Source organism: Nyctereutes procyonoides, unplaced genomic scaffold (genome assembly GCF_905146905.1).
Source record: "Nyctereutes procyonoides isolate TBG_1078 unplaced genomic scaffold, NYPRO_anot_genome, whole genome shotgun sequence".
Taxonomy (NCBI): Eukaryota; Metazoa; Chordata; class Mammalia; order Carnivora; family Canidae; genus Nyctereutes; species Nyctereutes procyonoides.
This window is the reverse complement of record NW_026575044.1, coordinates 37072340-37087223: the sequence shown is the minus strand read 5'-3', so window position 1 is coordinate 37087223 and position 14884 is coordinate 37072340. Positions and strand designations below refer to the sequence as shown.

At 37.6% G+C, this 14884-nt stretch overlaps 1 protein-coding gene and 1 long non-coding RNA gene across 8 annotated transcripts in view; one reads left to right on the top strand and one right to left on the bottom strand.

Annotated features, from left to right (window-relative positions):
• OSBPL1A (oxysterol binding protein like 1A) overlaps positions 1–14884 on the bottom strand; it is a 223488-nt gene that overhangs the window by 103652 nt on the left and 104952 nt on the right. For 2 of the 7 annotated variants that reach the window (XM_055324315.1, XM_055324316.1), the window contains one exon: positions 13556–13662. In XM_055324315.1, the coding sequence (XP_055180290.1) occupies positions 13556–13662 (107 nt within the window). The other 5 variants (XM_055324317.1, XM_055324319.1, XM_055324318.1 and 2 more) reach the window with 5 other exon arrangements.
• The window catches only part of LOC129508984 (uncharacterized), a 56673-nt gene continuing 48790 nt past the window's right edge, over positions 7002–14884 (top strand). Inside the window, exons 1-2 of the long non-coding RNA XR_008664260.1 lie at positions 7002–7136; positions 8707–8934. This is a non-coding gene — a long non-coding RNA (uncharacterized LOC129508984). The remainder of the gene's footprint in view (positions 7137–8706; positions 8935–14884) is intronic.

The following is a 14884-nucleotide window of genomic DNA, read 5'->3' as shown; positions in this document are numbered from 1 at the left end:
CCTTAGCTCTAATTTCTTTTTCAGGGTAATGTATAGGGGAATAAGAGTATTAAAGGGCAAAATAATAATTTCATTAAAGCTAATTTTTTTTGAGATGCCCCTCAATAGAAATTGAGGGAGTAATTCCAATTTACAACTCAGCAAGGGCTAGTTTTCAGAAAATTAAGAAAATATAGCTCAGGCTATAGCATTCTGACAGTCTAATTTTAGGACAAAATACAGAATATTTGGAAAAACGGATGAATTCAGTATCTTCTAAAAATGTGACCTCTCTCAAGTAAAATTTTCAAAAAAAGACAGCATCTCCCGCTGAGAGCCTGGAATACAGGTATTCTGTGCAAAATCTGAAGACACTGCAATATGCTCGGCCATTTGCTTATTTCTAAAGTTGGTATCCTTTTGTCAAATTGAGAAATTAGTTAGTAGATGGCCACGTCAGCTTTGAAACAAGGAGGACTATCTTCTTTAACGCATAAGTTTTCCTAATACAGGTTGTGTGTGATACAGTGGGGCTGTTCCTCGATTTGGAGGCAGAATACGGGACTTAGCTCTAAGTGTAGCCCCCACTTAGCTACAAAAACGTGGGGAAGTAGCTGCCTCTCTCTTCAAGCCTTTCTCTCCTTATTTGTAAAACAAAGATGAACAGATCAATTACATCAGCATTTCAAACTGTGTTTTATGAAGGTGCCTTAGCAGATAAGGTGCTTGTACTTTTGTCTTATATATAGTCTACATCTTATGTATCTGCCTTTAGGCCCCAGTGAAATCTTTTGAGGATCACCAGACTAGATGCTTTACAATCTAAGACTGATTCTATGACTGAAATTTTCAACAACTAATCCATAACATAAACTACAACAAAAATAAATGAAAAAATTCAAAACTAAATCATTTCTCTTGCAAGTAAGATATTTCACAAGTTTAATTTTTAATTAACAACAAAATCTCCTTTGTAGAAACATTATTTTAAGTGAAAGGTGGTATCTCATATAAGCTCAAAAAGGTAGTACCCTGAATGTAGCAAGTAATAAACAGGTAACAATGTTACTACAGGATTGTATTTTGCCACAAGATGAAAAACCCCATCTACCAGAGAACAGACACCTCTCTTGAATCTCAACCACTAAGCACAACTTCTGTGCTTCCTTTCATTCCTATGACACCTATTTCTTCCCATCAGGGTTTCTTTGATCCAGCACCCCATGCCACAAACCACTTTTACTCTACTTCTCTGTCCCTGAATTGAGCACAAAATCCTTTCAAGATATTTTTCTGAAAATAAAGGAAAGATTGTCTCATAAAACTAATGGCTTTATCCTTATACCACTCAAGTCTCACAGCAACTCCTGAAGTAGAGGGAAGGGGTCTGTGTTAATTCTGTGTTACAGAGGAGGAATATGAGGCCTTGGAATAAGTCACCCAGAGTCATATAGCAAGAAGAGAAGGGTCGTTATTCCTGGAGTCCGTGCCTCAGGACTCCAAATAAGAGCAGATCTATAGGGATCCCTGGGTGGCGCAGCAGTTTGGCGCCTGCCTTTGGCCCAGGGCGTGATCCTGGAGACCCGGGATCGAATCCCACGTCAGGCTCCCGGTGCATGGAGCCTGCTTCTCCCTCTGCCTGTGTCTCTGCCTCTCTCTCTCTGTGTGACTATCGTAAATTAAAAAAAAAAAAAAAAAAAAAAAAGAGCAGATCTATAGTCTGCCATCTATGCTTTCTTCCTAGGCCCTGTCCATAGTCCCCTGACATCATCATCAGTAGTTGGATAGATTATGTGAGGAGTTAACAAAGATCATATAGTAAGTAAAGGTGAACCTCTAAGCATCTTAAGAAAATCAGATACAGGTTATCTACTTTCTCACCTTTGGTGCTAGAGCCACGGCTGTGAGGACAGGGAAAAAGCAAGGTGGAGTACACTGATCAGATCATAGAAAAATCCTCTAAGTATGGGGGAGAACATTGGAAAGACACTGAAAAAAAAAAAAAAAGAAAGCAAGGGAATAATGATCATTCTCCCACCATGCAGACTGTCAAGAGTCAGAAAAGAAGTTGTGAAGGTGAAGAAAAGAGGAAGAAAGTGAGAAGCAAGTCTGGAAAGGAAACAGAAATGCCAACCAATGAAAACAAGAAGAGTCAGGTAAGAGAGAGAAAAAAAAAAATGGAAGTAATTAAAACCCTGGCAAAAGTTTTACATGTTTTAAATATTAAAAGGGCAGTACTCTACATATGTTAGCAGTCCTCAGTCTGGAAAACTGAAGTCTAGGAATGCATTATTGAAGTCTGTAAGAAAATCAAAGTCATGGATAAAGCTGGCAGAAATATATTAACTCAATTATAAAATACTAGAATTACAAAACATACAACTTGAAATATGGAAAATAAATTTTGAAAAAATTATCCACTTCGAAGAGACAAGAGAATAATAAATGTAGAGATATTAGGGAAAAAAATAAACTGAAAGTGATAGAGGTAACTATAAAAATTAAAAAGATGAAACAAATAACAAAGCTAAAGAGAGTTCTTTGAAAAATATTCTAATAAACAAAACCTTAAAGAGACTCATTTTAAAGAGAAATTTATTGGAAGATCCAAATAAATATTAGGAAAAAAATGGAAAACATCAGGAAAAAATATGTAATTACAGATCCAAAATAAGTTAAAAAGACAATATAAGACTACAATGAACAGCCTTATAACAATAAATTTCAAAACTTAAATGGAAAGGATAAATTCCTGGAAATAGTTAACTTGTTAAAATTGACCCAACAAGAAACAGAAACTAAAATAGTCCTATAATTATTAAATATTTCTAACTAATAGTTTAAAAAAATCTCAGAAAGATGACTTTACAAGAAGGAACAGATCACTTTAATTTTATATAAGCTCTTCCAGGGAAAAAAGAGAATACTCCAGTATTCTCCAATAAAGAATACTCCAGTATCCAGTAAAGAATACTTTACTGGCTTTATGAAGCCAGTAAAACCTGGATACTAAAGTCTGATGAGAACAAAAAAGAGAAATTATAAGCCAATCTCACTCATAAATAGATGCTAAAATCCAAATAAACCAAATTGAGGTGAACGTTAAATACAATAACCAAATTAGGTTTATTCCAGGTAAACAAAGATGGCTTATCATTTAAAAAGTCTAAAAAAATATAATTTGAAAAAAAAACATATAAATTTGCCACCTTAATAAAGAAAAACCTTATGATTCTTATTAAATGCAGAAAGAATATGATAAAATGGAACCCCCTTTCATGATTAAAAAAAAAAACTCAACAATATAAGAATGAAAAAGAACTTTGTTAATCTAGGAAATGGTATTTACTAAAAGTATCACTTTTAATAGTAAGTCGTTGGAAGTTAGAACTGTGCCTTTTTTAAAAAACAAGGATTGATTCCCACCATCTCAGCTTCTGTTCACCACTGTCTTAAAGGACCTGGCCAATACATTAGGAACATGAAAATGAGATGCAAGAATTGAAAGAAACAAACAAACAAAACTGTAGTTTATTCATAGATTATGACTGTCTATAGAAACCAGTCTGTTTTATTTCTACTTTTTCGCTTCCCATTTAATCTGCTGTTTATTGCCATTTAGCTTCTCCCTAGGTCATGCTTCTAGAATTCCCCTCATCAAAGACCAATAGTGAACACATCTTAGTTTGTTACCTCAAAATTTTGACCCAATTGTCCCCACTGGCCTCCACTGTTCTGGACTTTTCCTGCCTCTCCAGCTGTTGCTGCTGCTTAGTGCTGTCCACGGGCTTTCTTTTCTCCCACGTGTCTTTTAATATCAGTATTCAATCCTTTGATTTCAAACCTTTTAAGCTGTATGTCTCCTGGGTGATATTCTTTACTCAACAAGCTCCATGTTTATGAAGGTGACCTCCAATACCAATGATCTGTAAATTTTTATTGGATGAGTAAGGCTGCCCTTATTTGGATGTCATCATGTCGGAAGGTGAACTCATCCTCCCCCTACTCCCTTTATTCCCTCCTTTAGTCACCTTCCATCCAGTGATTTATCCACCATAAGCCTGGGAGTCAGCTAGGACTCCATCTTCTCCTTCATTCCTCATTTATTCAACTATCATCAGCTCCCAGGAGGTTATCTTTGGTAGCCACCAGCTACGTTTAGACTCTGATTATCTCTCTCTTGAATTCCTGCACCTGGTCACCCTGTTTTGAGGACTTCCTCTAATCCTTCTCATAAGGAGCAAATCTGATTAAATATCTCCCCTGATTAAAATCTTTCAGTCATTCTAACTTACCTTGGGGATACCTCTTTAGGCATATTTGATAAAACTTTTCAAGAAAACCCTTCTAATTCATCTAGCCTTGACTGGTTTAGCAAGATACTTGATGAGGTAAACACTATGTAAATACTTATTAAGGAAGTTTTTACATAAAATAATAGATATCAATCAATGGTGGAGCATTATAAAAATGTATATGGGTTATAGCCTTATTACTCAAGTTAAAATGAAAGGAAAATTATGTCTGCCTATAACTCATTCAAAATTCATCAGATAGCATAAAAATTAGGCACTGTAGTAATAGGAATACAAGTCAAATACAATTGCATGCAGGTTACAGACTTGGTACCACTGTGATACAAAAAGTTATCAGGAAAAGATCTGGGGTCATACCAAGCATGACAAGGCTAATATCACACACACACTCTCTTTTCATACTGCTGAAATAATTACAATCTTAAGTATTTTTGATCAAATAGTTCACAAGTTATCAAAATGAAAACCTGCTTCATGCTACATAAACTTCATATTAAAAACTTTTAAAAACAGTAAGAACATTTAACTTACATCCTACCTGTTTCCAAAATTAACTTGTAGTCTATTTCCTGACTATACATACAAGCTGAAAGTTTACGAATAAAATTATGGACCAAGTAAAAAAAAAATCTAGATTTCTAATTTTTAAAGGAATTAAAAATTTTTATAATCCTCACAGAGCTTATAAACATAACTATATATTTGAATACTAAAATACTAATTCATAAAAGCCTATTAAAAGAATACAGATGACAAATATAAATTGTACAAAGCTCAGAGCACATACTATTGCATAATTACTTTATCAATTATCTTATGTACAGTATTCTAAACGTGCTTGAATTTATATATTACCCTGTAGTACATGCATGTGCTTTTAATATGGAAAATCTAATGAGCTTTTTAATTTTCCCTCATTTTGCAAGATGCACAAGCAAAGGAACAGAGATTATGTAGGTCACTTTCACCCTCAATGAAATTCCCTAAAATTAACTTTTAAAGAGGTTCTAAAGAGGGGAGACCAGAGTCTTGCGATCATATTCACAATGACACAAATGCGTTTAAGATCCCAGTCTAGTAAAAGTAGTACCAGGACAAAAGCTGAAATACCTCTCTGGTCATCATGTTCAGACAGAATATCTACTCAGTCAAAACCAACCTAACTACCAAAGTTATCAGCTTCTCGCTGAAATCAAACATTATTTGGACCAGCGATTAACTTCAGTGTGTCCTCAAACTGAAAAGAAAATTTACATTTAGATCCCCATATTCTAGCCTACACATTCTTCCACCAACACGCATTTCAAGCATTTTTCTCTTTTGAAAAAGATTCCTAAGTTACTCCATGTCTTTAAAACAAAATGCCTTCATTCTGTCTTTGAGCCTAATTGAAATTAAGAAACTTTTAATAGCTTTAATAACTCTCAAAAGCTGTACTATGCTCCTCTCTGGCATCTTTCCTTTCTTACTACCCTCTCTCCAAATCCAGAAAAAACCAGCACAACAAAAAACACAAAACAACTAGCCACATGCTCTGAATGCTAGGGAACGTGATTCTCCACTGGTTTAGGCTACAAAGAAAGCCTATGAGTAATCAAAAATCCTAATCAAAACAAAGTTAAAAGGCTATCTCCCTCCCCACTCCTCAGCCCCAGTATAATTTTCCCTTTTTCTCTTTAATCCACTCATGCGTTTCCTTGGAATTTTAGCGGCCTCACACAGTGGATGGTAAGTTCATCTCAATGTCAGCCAGGGCAGAGACAAGCAAAAAATCACTAACTTGAAAGGTTATTTAGGACAATAATGTCTTTCACTGCCTTACTCCTCCCACTCCGGCCCCACTTGACCTACTACCAATATTTAGCTGGGGGGGGGAGGGGAGCTGTCCACTGCCTTTCCCCCCAGTGGCTCTCCCTGTGGGAACCCGACACAAGTACACAGGCGGCAAGGAAGACCCTGGCCAGGCTGGGAGGGTCCCGGCTTCACGCAACCCTCCCCATTCGCCGGAGGCTGCACTCACGCGTCCAACTATTCTTGGATCTACTCACATCCCTAGATGTCGTCTGGCTGCCCTCCCCCACTTCCTCCCCCCAGCGTCCTCTGCCGTCCCGAGGCTGACCGCGCAAAGCCCCCAGGGGGCACACGCACTCACCCACCTGGGCCGGATCTGGGGATCCCCGCCCGCGCGCTCCGCCCTGCGCTCCCTGGGCAGCTCCAGCACAAACGCGCTCGGCCTGTTCCTGTTCCTCCGCCTCCCCTCCAGCCCAGCCCGGAGGCGCGACCCAGGGCGGCACCGCAAGGTCTCCCTAAGTCACCTTTGCTCGGCCCGCCCTGGGCTCCAGGGAGGTCAAGGAGAGTGTCGGCCCAGGACTCCCGCTCTGGCCCTCAGGCCACCAGAGGTCCGTGCAGCGCCCCTCGCCGCAGAGCCAGAGCCGCCCTCCTCCAGGGCTCGCCGGGGAGAGTGCGAGCAGCAGCGCTGCGAATGGCCTGCAGCAGGCGGCTCCGCGCTGCCGCTGTCGTCGTCCAGTCCCTCCTCCCCCGGCCCCCCTCCCGCGGGGCCCGCTCCGCTGAGGCGCAGGTAGGGACCTGCCCGGGACAACGAGAGCCTGCACACAGCCCCTCCGAGCGACGGGCAGACCGCTGGCCCGCAGTTCGAGGGAAGGAAGTAAGGAAACTGCTACTCGAGCTCTGCGTGCATCCCAAGGAGGCTCCTGCGAGGTCCTAGAGCGGGCTGGGTGCTCAAGCCCTCTCCCGGCGACGCCTGCCCTGACAACTTCTAAAGAGCCAGCCCGCCCCTGGGGAAAAGCGGAGGAATCCTCTTTGGTCTCTTGCGCCTCAAAGGTAACTGACCCTTAGTCAGGCTTTCACTGAATGTTTCTAATTCCATTACAAAGATTGAACTAGACTTCATGCATTTATTTTTTTAAGCACTTTCTAAGCTACCATTTGAGCAATGAGGAAAACAATGGTATTAATCCTATTGATGTGAAACCTACTTATATGAAATAGATGTTTTTTTTTTATTCCAGCCAGGCTTGAAGGGTAGACAGATTCAAAGGACAGTAAAACCCACCACATAAATATTACACTAAGTGAGATGTTCAGGATAATAAAATTTCTAGTTAACTATTAAGCTCTGATAGGGATGGGGCACACATGACTTTTTGTTCTAAACAGTATTTTTAAAAATAATAAACAGTATTAGTTTTAAACAGTATTAACCTGTCCTCAAACTTTAGGGAGCAGAGTAATACTGAACCAAACTATTTCTTTGACAAGATCCTAGGGTACTTTAAGTTTGCTGTTCCAACAGCGGTGGCTGTAACCAGGCTACAGATATAAAATGTGTAAAAGATGATACAACAGTACACTAGAAAATCTGGAATTAATGTCAATGAGGTTTCATGGTGTCTTTGAAAAGTCAGTTTGCTTCCCTCCTCCCCCATTGTAAACTGATAACTAAATGTTATTGTGAAAATTCACATTTGGCACTAAATGCAGCTGCTACAGAATCTTCCTCCTGGGTTCTAAAAATTAGAGAATGAATTCAGCCTACAAAAGTAGTACTAGGCAGTAAAAATAACATGTTTTAGAAGGCAATTTACAAAGAACCTAAACTGTGCCAGGCACTGTATTGAGGAACTTCACATAAAATAACTCATCTGTATTCTCTCAGATTTGGAAGTGAAATTCCCAAACATGTATTAATTTGCTCAAGGTCAAGACAGCAGAGAGTAGACCCTGATTGGTCTGATCTTTGTATTCTTTCCTTTGTACATTCATTTGCATTCATTTAGATATTTATTAACTGCCTACTACATGACAAGTACTATACTAGACACAGATGCTACAAAAATAACAGATACAGTTGCTTACTTAAGGGGCTTTTGAGTCAATACATAATATATAATCAGACAAGTAAATATATAATGATACAATGTGTTAAGTGCTACAACAGAAAGGACTCAGAATAGGAGGGATATCTAAACCAGTTCCAAAGGGTGGAACCTGGGATGAGGAAATGGTGGCAGTCATCCAACAGAGCAATCCGGAGAGCTCTGTCCTCACAAAGTGGCAGTGCAGGAGCTGAGTGCTGGGTGGGAGGAGAGGGAGAACAGGGAGACAGACAGCTGAGAGACAGGGAGTAAAAATGACAGAACCTGATAAAAGCGGGGCAGGGGGATAAGGAAGAAGGATGAACTGAGAATAGCTCCCATGATCTTGGCTTGGGTTCCTGGATAGGTGGTAATTCTAATTCTGAGTTGAATGGATAATTCAGCTTTAGACACACTGGTTTTGAAATGCCTGTGATATAATGCCTGTGTTCAAAAGGCAGCTGGATATACTGGTTCACAGCTCAGGAGAGATCTAAGGTGGAGATATTGGAGTCATCATGGACTTCTGTTTGCAGGAATGCCTATGATCATCCAAGGAGAATGCTGAGTGAGAAGGCCACCCACAGAAACCAGGGACACTGACACTCAAGGCACAGGCAGAAGAAAAGATGCTTCAAAAGAAACCTGAGGAGGAACTGCTCTAAAGGAAAGAGAAGCCAGAAGAGGTAGGCACCATGGAAATCACTGAGAAGAACTCCAAAAAGCAAGTAGTCAAATGCCAGACCTGTCACAGGACAAGCAAGGTAATTTAAGGGTATCCTCTAATTTAGCAGTAAGCAGATTTTTGGCAAGCATGGTTTCAGTGGGCTAGTTGAGGAATAAAGAAGTAGAAACAGAAAGTATCACATTTCCAAAATAGAACTGGAAAGGAATGTAAGGAGACAGAAGCTGTAAGGGAGTAGAGAATGCAAAAGAGAGGAGCTGTTTTTGAAGCAGGATGGAAGGAGACAGATGCCAAGGAAAGGAAAGAATAAGATAGGGAACTGGGGGGTTGGGAGTGGCAAGGAACTGGCAGCAAATGCAGGCACTGCCTCCATGTTTAATACAGAATTTTGCTCAGAGCAGAGGGAAAGGAGGAGACTGAAGACAGAGGTAAAGGCCCAAAAGGTATAAACAATAAAAAATGAAAGAGATAACTAAAGGAGTTATCTTCAACAGCCCAAGAGACTAGGAATATTAGAGTCCTCGACTTCATAGAGCTGAAAGCTCACAGGAGGAGCTTCTCTCCAAAGATACCAGCATTTGGTCCCAAGTTGCACTACCTTTTGGTTGGTCCAACTGAAGGTCCAGATGTCTCCATTACACGACAAACTCAGCACCACTGTCATCCCAATCATACATTTGGGTTACAGCTCTTTAGCCGTCAGGAATTTTAAAACAGAAGCATAAAGTAGGGGCACCTGAGTGGCTCAGTGGTGGAGCATCTACCTTAGGCTCAGGGTGTGATCCTAGGGTCCCAGGATCGAGTCCCATATATCAGGCTTCCCGCAGGAAGCCTGCTTCTCCCTCTATGTCTCTTTCTCATGAATAAATAAAATCTTAAAAAAAAAAAAAGGCAGTATAAAGGATTTTATGAGTGAGCTTACACTAATTTTCAATAAGCAAGTTCCTACTTTGGAAAAACTGGTTTGACTAATATCAGAGGGAGCTCAATAATATGCCAAACAAGAAAGGGACCAATGATGGCACTGTGTGACGTTTTAGCCACTTCTGATACCACCTTCTAGTGAGGAAAAGTACAGAAACAAACATAATTCATGAAGCCAGTTTCTAGCCTTTGAATTTTTTTTCAGTAGGTTCCATGCCCAATGTGGGGCTTGAACTCATGGCCCTGAGATTAAAAGCCCTGTGCTCTACCAGGCACCCCACTAGCCAGCCAGGCGTCCCACTAGCTTTTTGAATGGAATTCTCAAACAAAGGTAAAGACAAATGAAGGCACTCACATTCTCTAATGTTTCCCCAACCCTAAAAACACCTGGTAAGTTTCTCTTTAGTAAGTCAATCACAAGCTTTACAGCTTGCTTTCTATATTGCAGGATTTTTTTTTTCAACAAAAGAGTGTTATTTGCAAGTAAAATATGCATCCATAATCCACCCCATTTATGTAGAGGTCTATGGAAAACGTTGACTATCTGGGTCCTATCAAAGCATCCCCAAATAAGCAGAGAATATTCACATACCACAGAACTACAAAGCTCCAAATCCAGGAACCTGTGTTCATTATAAACCCCTACATTTCTCATGCAGAGCCAGCTTGCTCTTACTGTGGACATAGTTTTACCAGCAAGTTTGATTATCTGGTTTTCTTTTTAGTAAACAACATTAGAAAGAATAAATCAGAAGGGATCAGTGGTCCACTGGTACAGACAGACACACAGTCGATCTAAAAATCAACAGAAAAAAATTTTAAACCCATAAATAGCAAAAGTGAATTCAAGAGCATTAGCAGGACTGGGCCATTTAGTCAAATTACACTGTTCTATAAACATTACCCCCTGAAGACATCTGTGTATTAAGACACAGAGTAATTATGAACATAGAAAAGGACAAAAGGACAATCACCTAGAAAAGATAAGTGTTAACAATTGAGCATAAGATGTAAATGCATAACATTCAGAATAACTGTCATCAAAAGATTACAATAAAAACAGTTTTGCTACTGTGGGGGCTGGGATCACTTAGACCTACTGGATCCCCATTATGTGCCAGGTATAGTTTATAGGGTGTTTGCCAAGATGATCATACTTATTTTTCAAAACATTCTTTTTTGGTTGGTTGCCACTTTAAAAAGGAAACTGTATATGAAAACTGTAGCAAAGAGAGATTAAGGAGCAAAGCATGGAATCAGACCCAGTCTCTGAATTCAAAACTTATGACTGTTTTGTTTTTTTTAAATTTATTTATTTATTTATGATAGTCACAGCGAGAGAGAGAGAGAGAGAGAGAGAGAGAGAGAGAGAGGCAGGCAGAGACACAGGCAGAGGGAGAAGCAGGCTCCATGCATCGGGAGCCCGACGTGGAATTCGATCCCGGGTCGCCAGGATCACGCCCTGGGCCAAAGGCAGGCGCCAAACCGCTGCGCCACCCAGGGATCCCAAAACTTATGACTGTTAACAAAATTTCTAGATAATAGATATATAATTTGATTCCAGATAAATAAAGCATTATAATGTCAAATTATTCTGCTCTCGTACCTCAAGTACACTATTAAAGTCCCATGTTGTAGGTCTTAGCCACATGAAAAACTAACTTCAATGATCCCATTTTGTCTTTTAAATATTTCGGGGCCCATTTGTCTATAATCCTTTTTCTCAGAATAAATTCTTTTGAGAACCTCACAGAGTTGATATTTTATATTTATAGCATTACTGAAAAAGAATCTTAAAGATACTCTGAAAGTTTGAAGCAACAAATGCCATTTCCTAAATGAGTACTGTGTACCACAGTATGTTAATATGCTCTATATACATATTATTCATCTATATACATTTGATCCCCACACCTGACGACACTGAGGTGTTTATATATTTTCATTTTACAGAAACTTCCCCACAGTAGGTTAGGGAAAAGTCAGATTATAAAAACGTCCATTAGACTTTCAGACTAGTGCTGTTAATGACTTACTATATGGTCTCCTTTATTTGAAAGATAAAAATATCAAAGTTCAGAGAACGTAAATAACCTTTGTCACTTGAATAATAAGGATGAAAAGAACATAATCATTTACAAATACTCAAATTTTCTTTAGACAATACCTCCTCCTTCCAAAACGAGTTGAATTCAAGTGCTAAAGACAAAAGCTCCAAAATGCCATCAGAAAAAAAGGAGTCACAAGCGTTAAGAATTAAACAGTATCCGACAATAATAATTGTTGATTTTTACTCAGGGCTTACTATGTGTCAGGAATTATGCTAAGTATTTTGCATACATTTTGTTATTTAATCCTCATGACAAATTTAGAAGTCTAATTAGCCTAAACTTGAAGCTAATATACTCTTGCACATCTGGATTTTCAGAGAAGTAATTACCTAGGCTATATTTTTAAGCAAACAGTTTAAAAATTAGTATAGGCTGGCTTCTAGACGTAATTACTTTTAATCTAGCATTTACCTTGAAACTATACACCTCTAAAACAAAGACATTTGATCCATCCACCAGGTGCCATATAAGAGATGTTAATGAAATTTAGTATTACAATGTATTAAATATTACCTGAATCCCTAGACATAATTTGTTCATTTCAAAAATCTTCTAAATACTATTTAGATTTATTTAGATCATGAAATCATGCCTCATTTAAATAAGCTAGAATATGAAATCACCAAAAATACAAATGCTGAGAGGGAATGTTTTCAAACAGTATTGGAAGAATCAACCATTTAAAGGTTTCAATGAACAATTATGTTTTCCTGTGATAGTTAATAAAATTGTTAAAGACTTTCTCTAAGTTTGTTTTAAATGAATTTCAGATTACTCATATACTTTTTTCTCCAAATAAAATATGAAATTCGTTGTGTACATAACAAACCTGGCATTTAGAAAATTTTATGTGAATTTCCAAAGCTTCCATTGTAATCACATTTTAGATCTTTACATATGAAACATATAAAACCATTTTTATCTATCTTGTTTTACCCAAAACCTAATATCAAATTAAAAGTTACAAATAAATTATAACAAGAATAAGAAATATGGTGTCTTAATCTAAAAAGTTGAAGACTGAACATATATGTAGAAATTAATAAAATGGAAAAGAAAGCCTATGGCTGCTTGACTTGCATTAGCATCATGAAAACAAGAAGGGGAAAAAAATAAAACAAGAAAAATTCTAGTCCAGACAGCCAAAACACATCTTTACAACTTTTCAATCCTTGGAAAAAGAATTACTAACGGGTAAACTTACCACTCTAATATTTGGAAAAGTAAATGGCAATTTTGTGAATGGGAGAGAGCAGGGGGTAAAGAACATAAGATATTTAATCCACTGAGAGTTCACATAGGTAAGTATGATATCGCTTTATTTACTAAATACAAGTATCATGTATTTTTCACATAAAACCTTTGGTTTCTACAATATTTTCACAACCCTCCTGTTGAAATGCCACAAGAACTCTGAGTAGAACTTTAAACCATGGTTGATAAATACAGCTATTTAAGTAAATTAGATATGAACACAAGTTACTTCAGAATCATCCTGCTTAATCAAGAATGAAAGATTTCTCCAAATTTTAGTGAAAACAAAGCTTTCAATTTCTTTGTTAAGACTATTTTCTCCTACCTTTGGACAATTTGAAAGCAGTGATTTACTGGATGATCTAGTATGTGACACCCAATTATTAAAAAATTCGATTCCAAACTACTTACCCCTTCTTGTTTAGTGAAGAGATTAAGGCAATCACTCAAAGCTACACAAGTTTCTCTAGAAGCTTCAGAGACAACTTCAACTTTCTGAAGAAATGATGGAAGCATGTCTAAAAATGAAAATAAAATTAGTGGGATTTAAAGACCATAAATATTTTGAAATCACTGTTTTTTAGAAGTAATCTCTATATCCACTGTGGAGCTTAAACTCAGGACCCCGAGATTAAGAGTTGCATGCTCTACTGAGCCAGCCAGGCACCACTAACATTTTTATGTCTACTGACTTCATGTTTCCTTCCAGCTAGCTGCCTAAACAAAGCATATTGTATATTCCTTGAGCATCATTATTAGCATCTACTATACACAAGGCACATAAATTGGTATGTAAAAGAAAAGATGAAACCTTGTCCTAGAAAGGCCAATATCCTGCAAGGAGAAGAGTCAGGACTAAAAAAATAAAACTTAAAAATATTTTTTAAAAGTTTACAGGAATAATAATATAATGTTTAAGAAAAGCAGTGGATTAACATTTCCTTTCATGATATTCTATAGTAGATAAGTAATTTTATTCAAAAGCCAAGAACTAAAAATAATATGGCAGTTGACATGATGGCTAACACCTAAAGGTGGTATTAACTCAACTTTCTCTAGTATTTATGGGACAAATGTCTGGCATGAAATAGGTATTTTCACTCTTAAAAATGTGTCCCTCTGGAGGCCAGTATCTTTCAGAATAGAAGTTGGGAACAAGAAATGGTAATATCAACTACCTTCCTTTCTTCCCTAAGGAAATCTTAATCCACTTACCCATTACAAAAACAAAAATAAAAACCAAAAAACAAAACAAAAACAAAACCCTACCCAAAACAAAAACAAATGCTGACAAGAAAAAGCTGAAAAATACACATATATCACTTAAAAAACAAGTAAAATGTCATATCCTGTGTCTAGATTAATGCTAGAGAAATGCTCTTAGTTCAAATAGTTTAGACCTTTGTGTTAATTATACACTTAGATCCTTTAAATGTGTCCCTTCTATCAAATATAAATACTAAGAAAGCCTTTCATCTAAGAATAACTTAAAAGGAAAAAGACAAATATATACCACCCTGTCTTAAATAATCTTGATTCACTTAGAACATGATTCTTATAACACAGTAAATAAGGTCAATAAGCAAAAGTAATCAAATTCAAATGCCAGCAATTTGCTATTATCAGGCCATAAAACAGTGGGTCCCTTCAAGATACAAATATTTTCAAATGGAAAGTGGAAAGGAAAATAAAATCTACTAAGAACATATACCAAATGATTTACAGTCATTATTTCTAGGT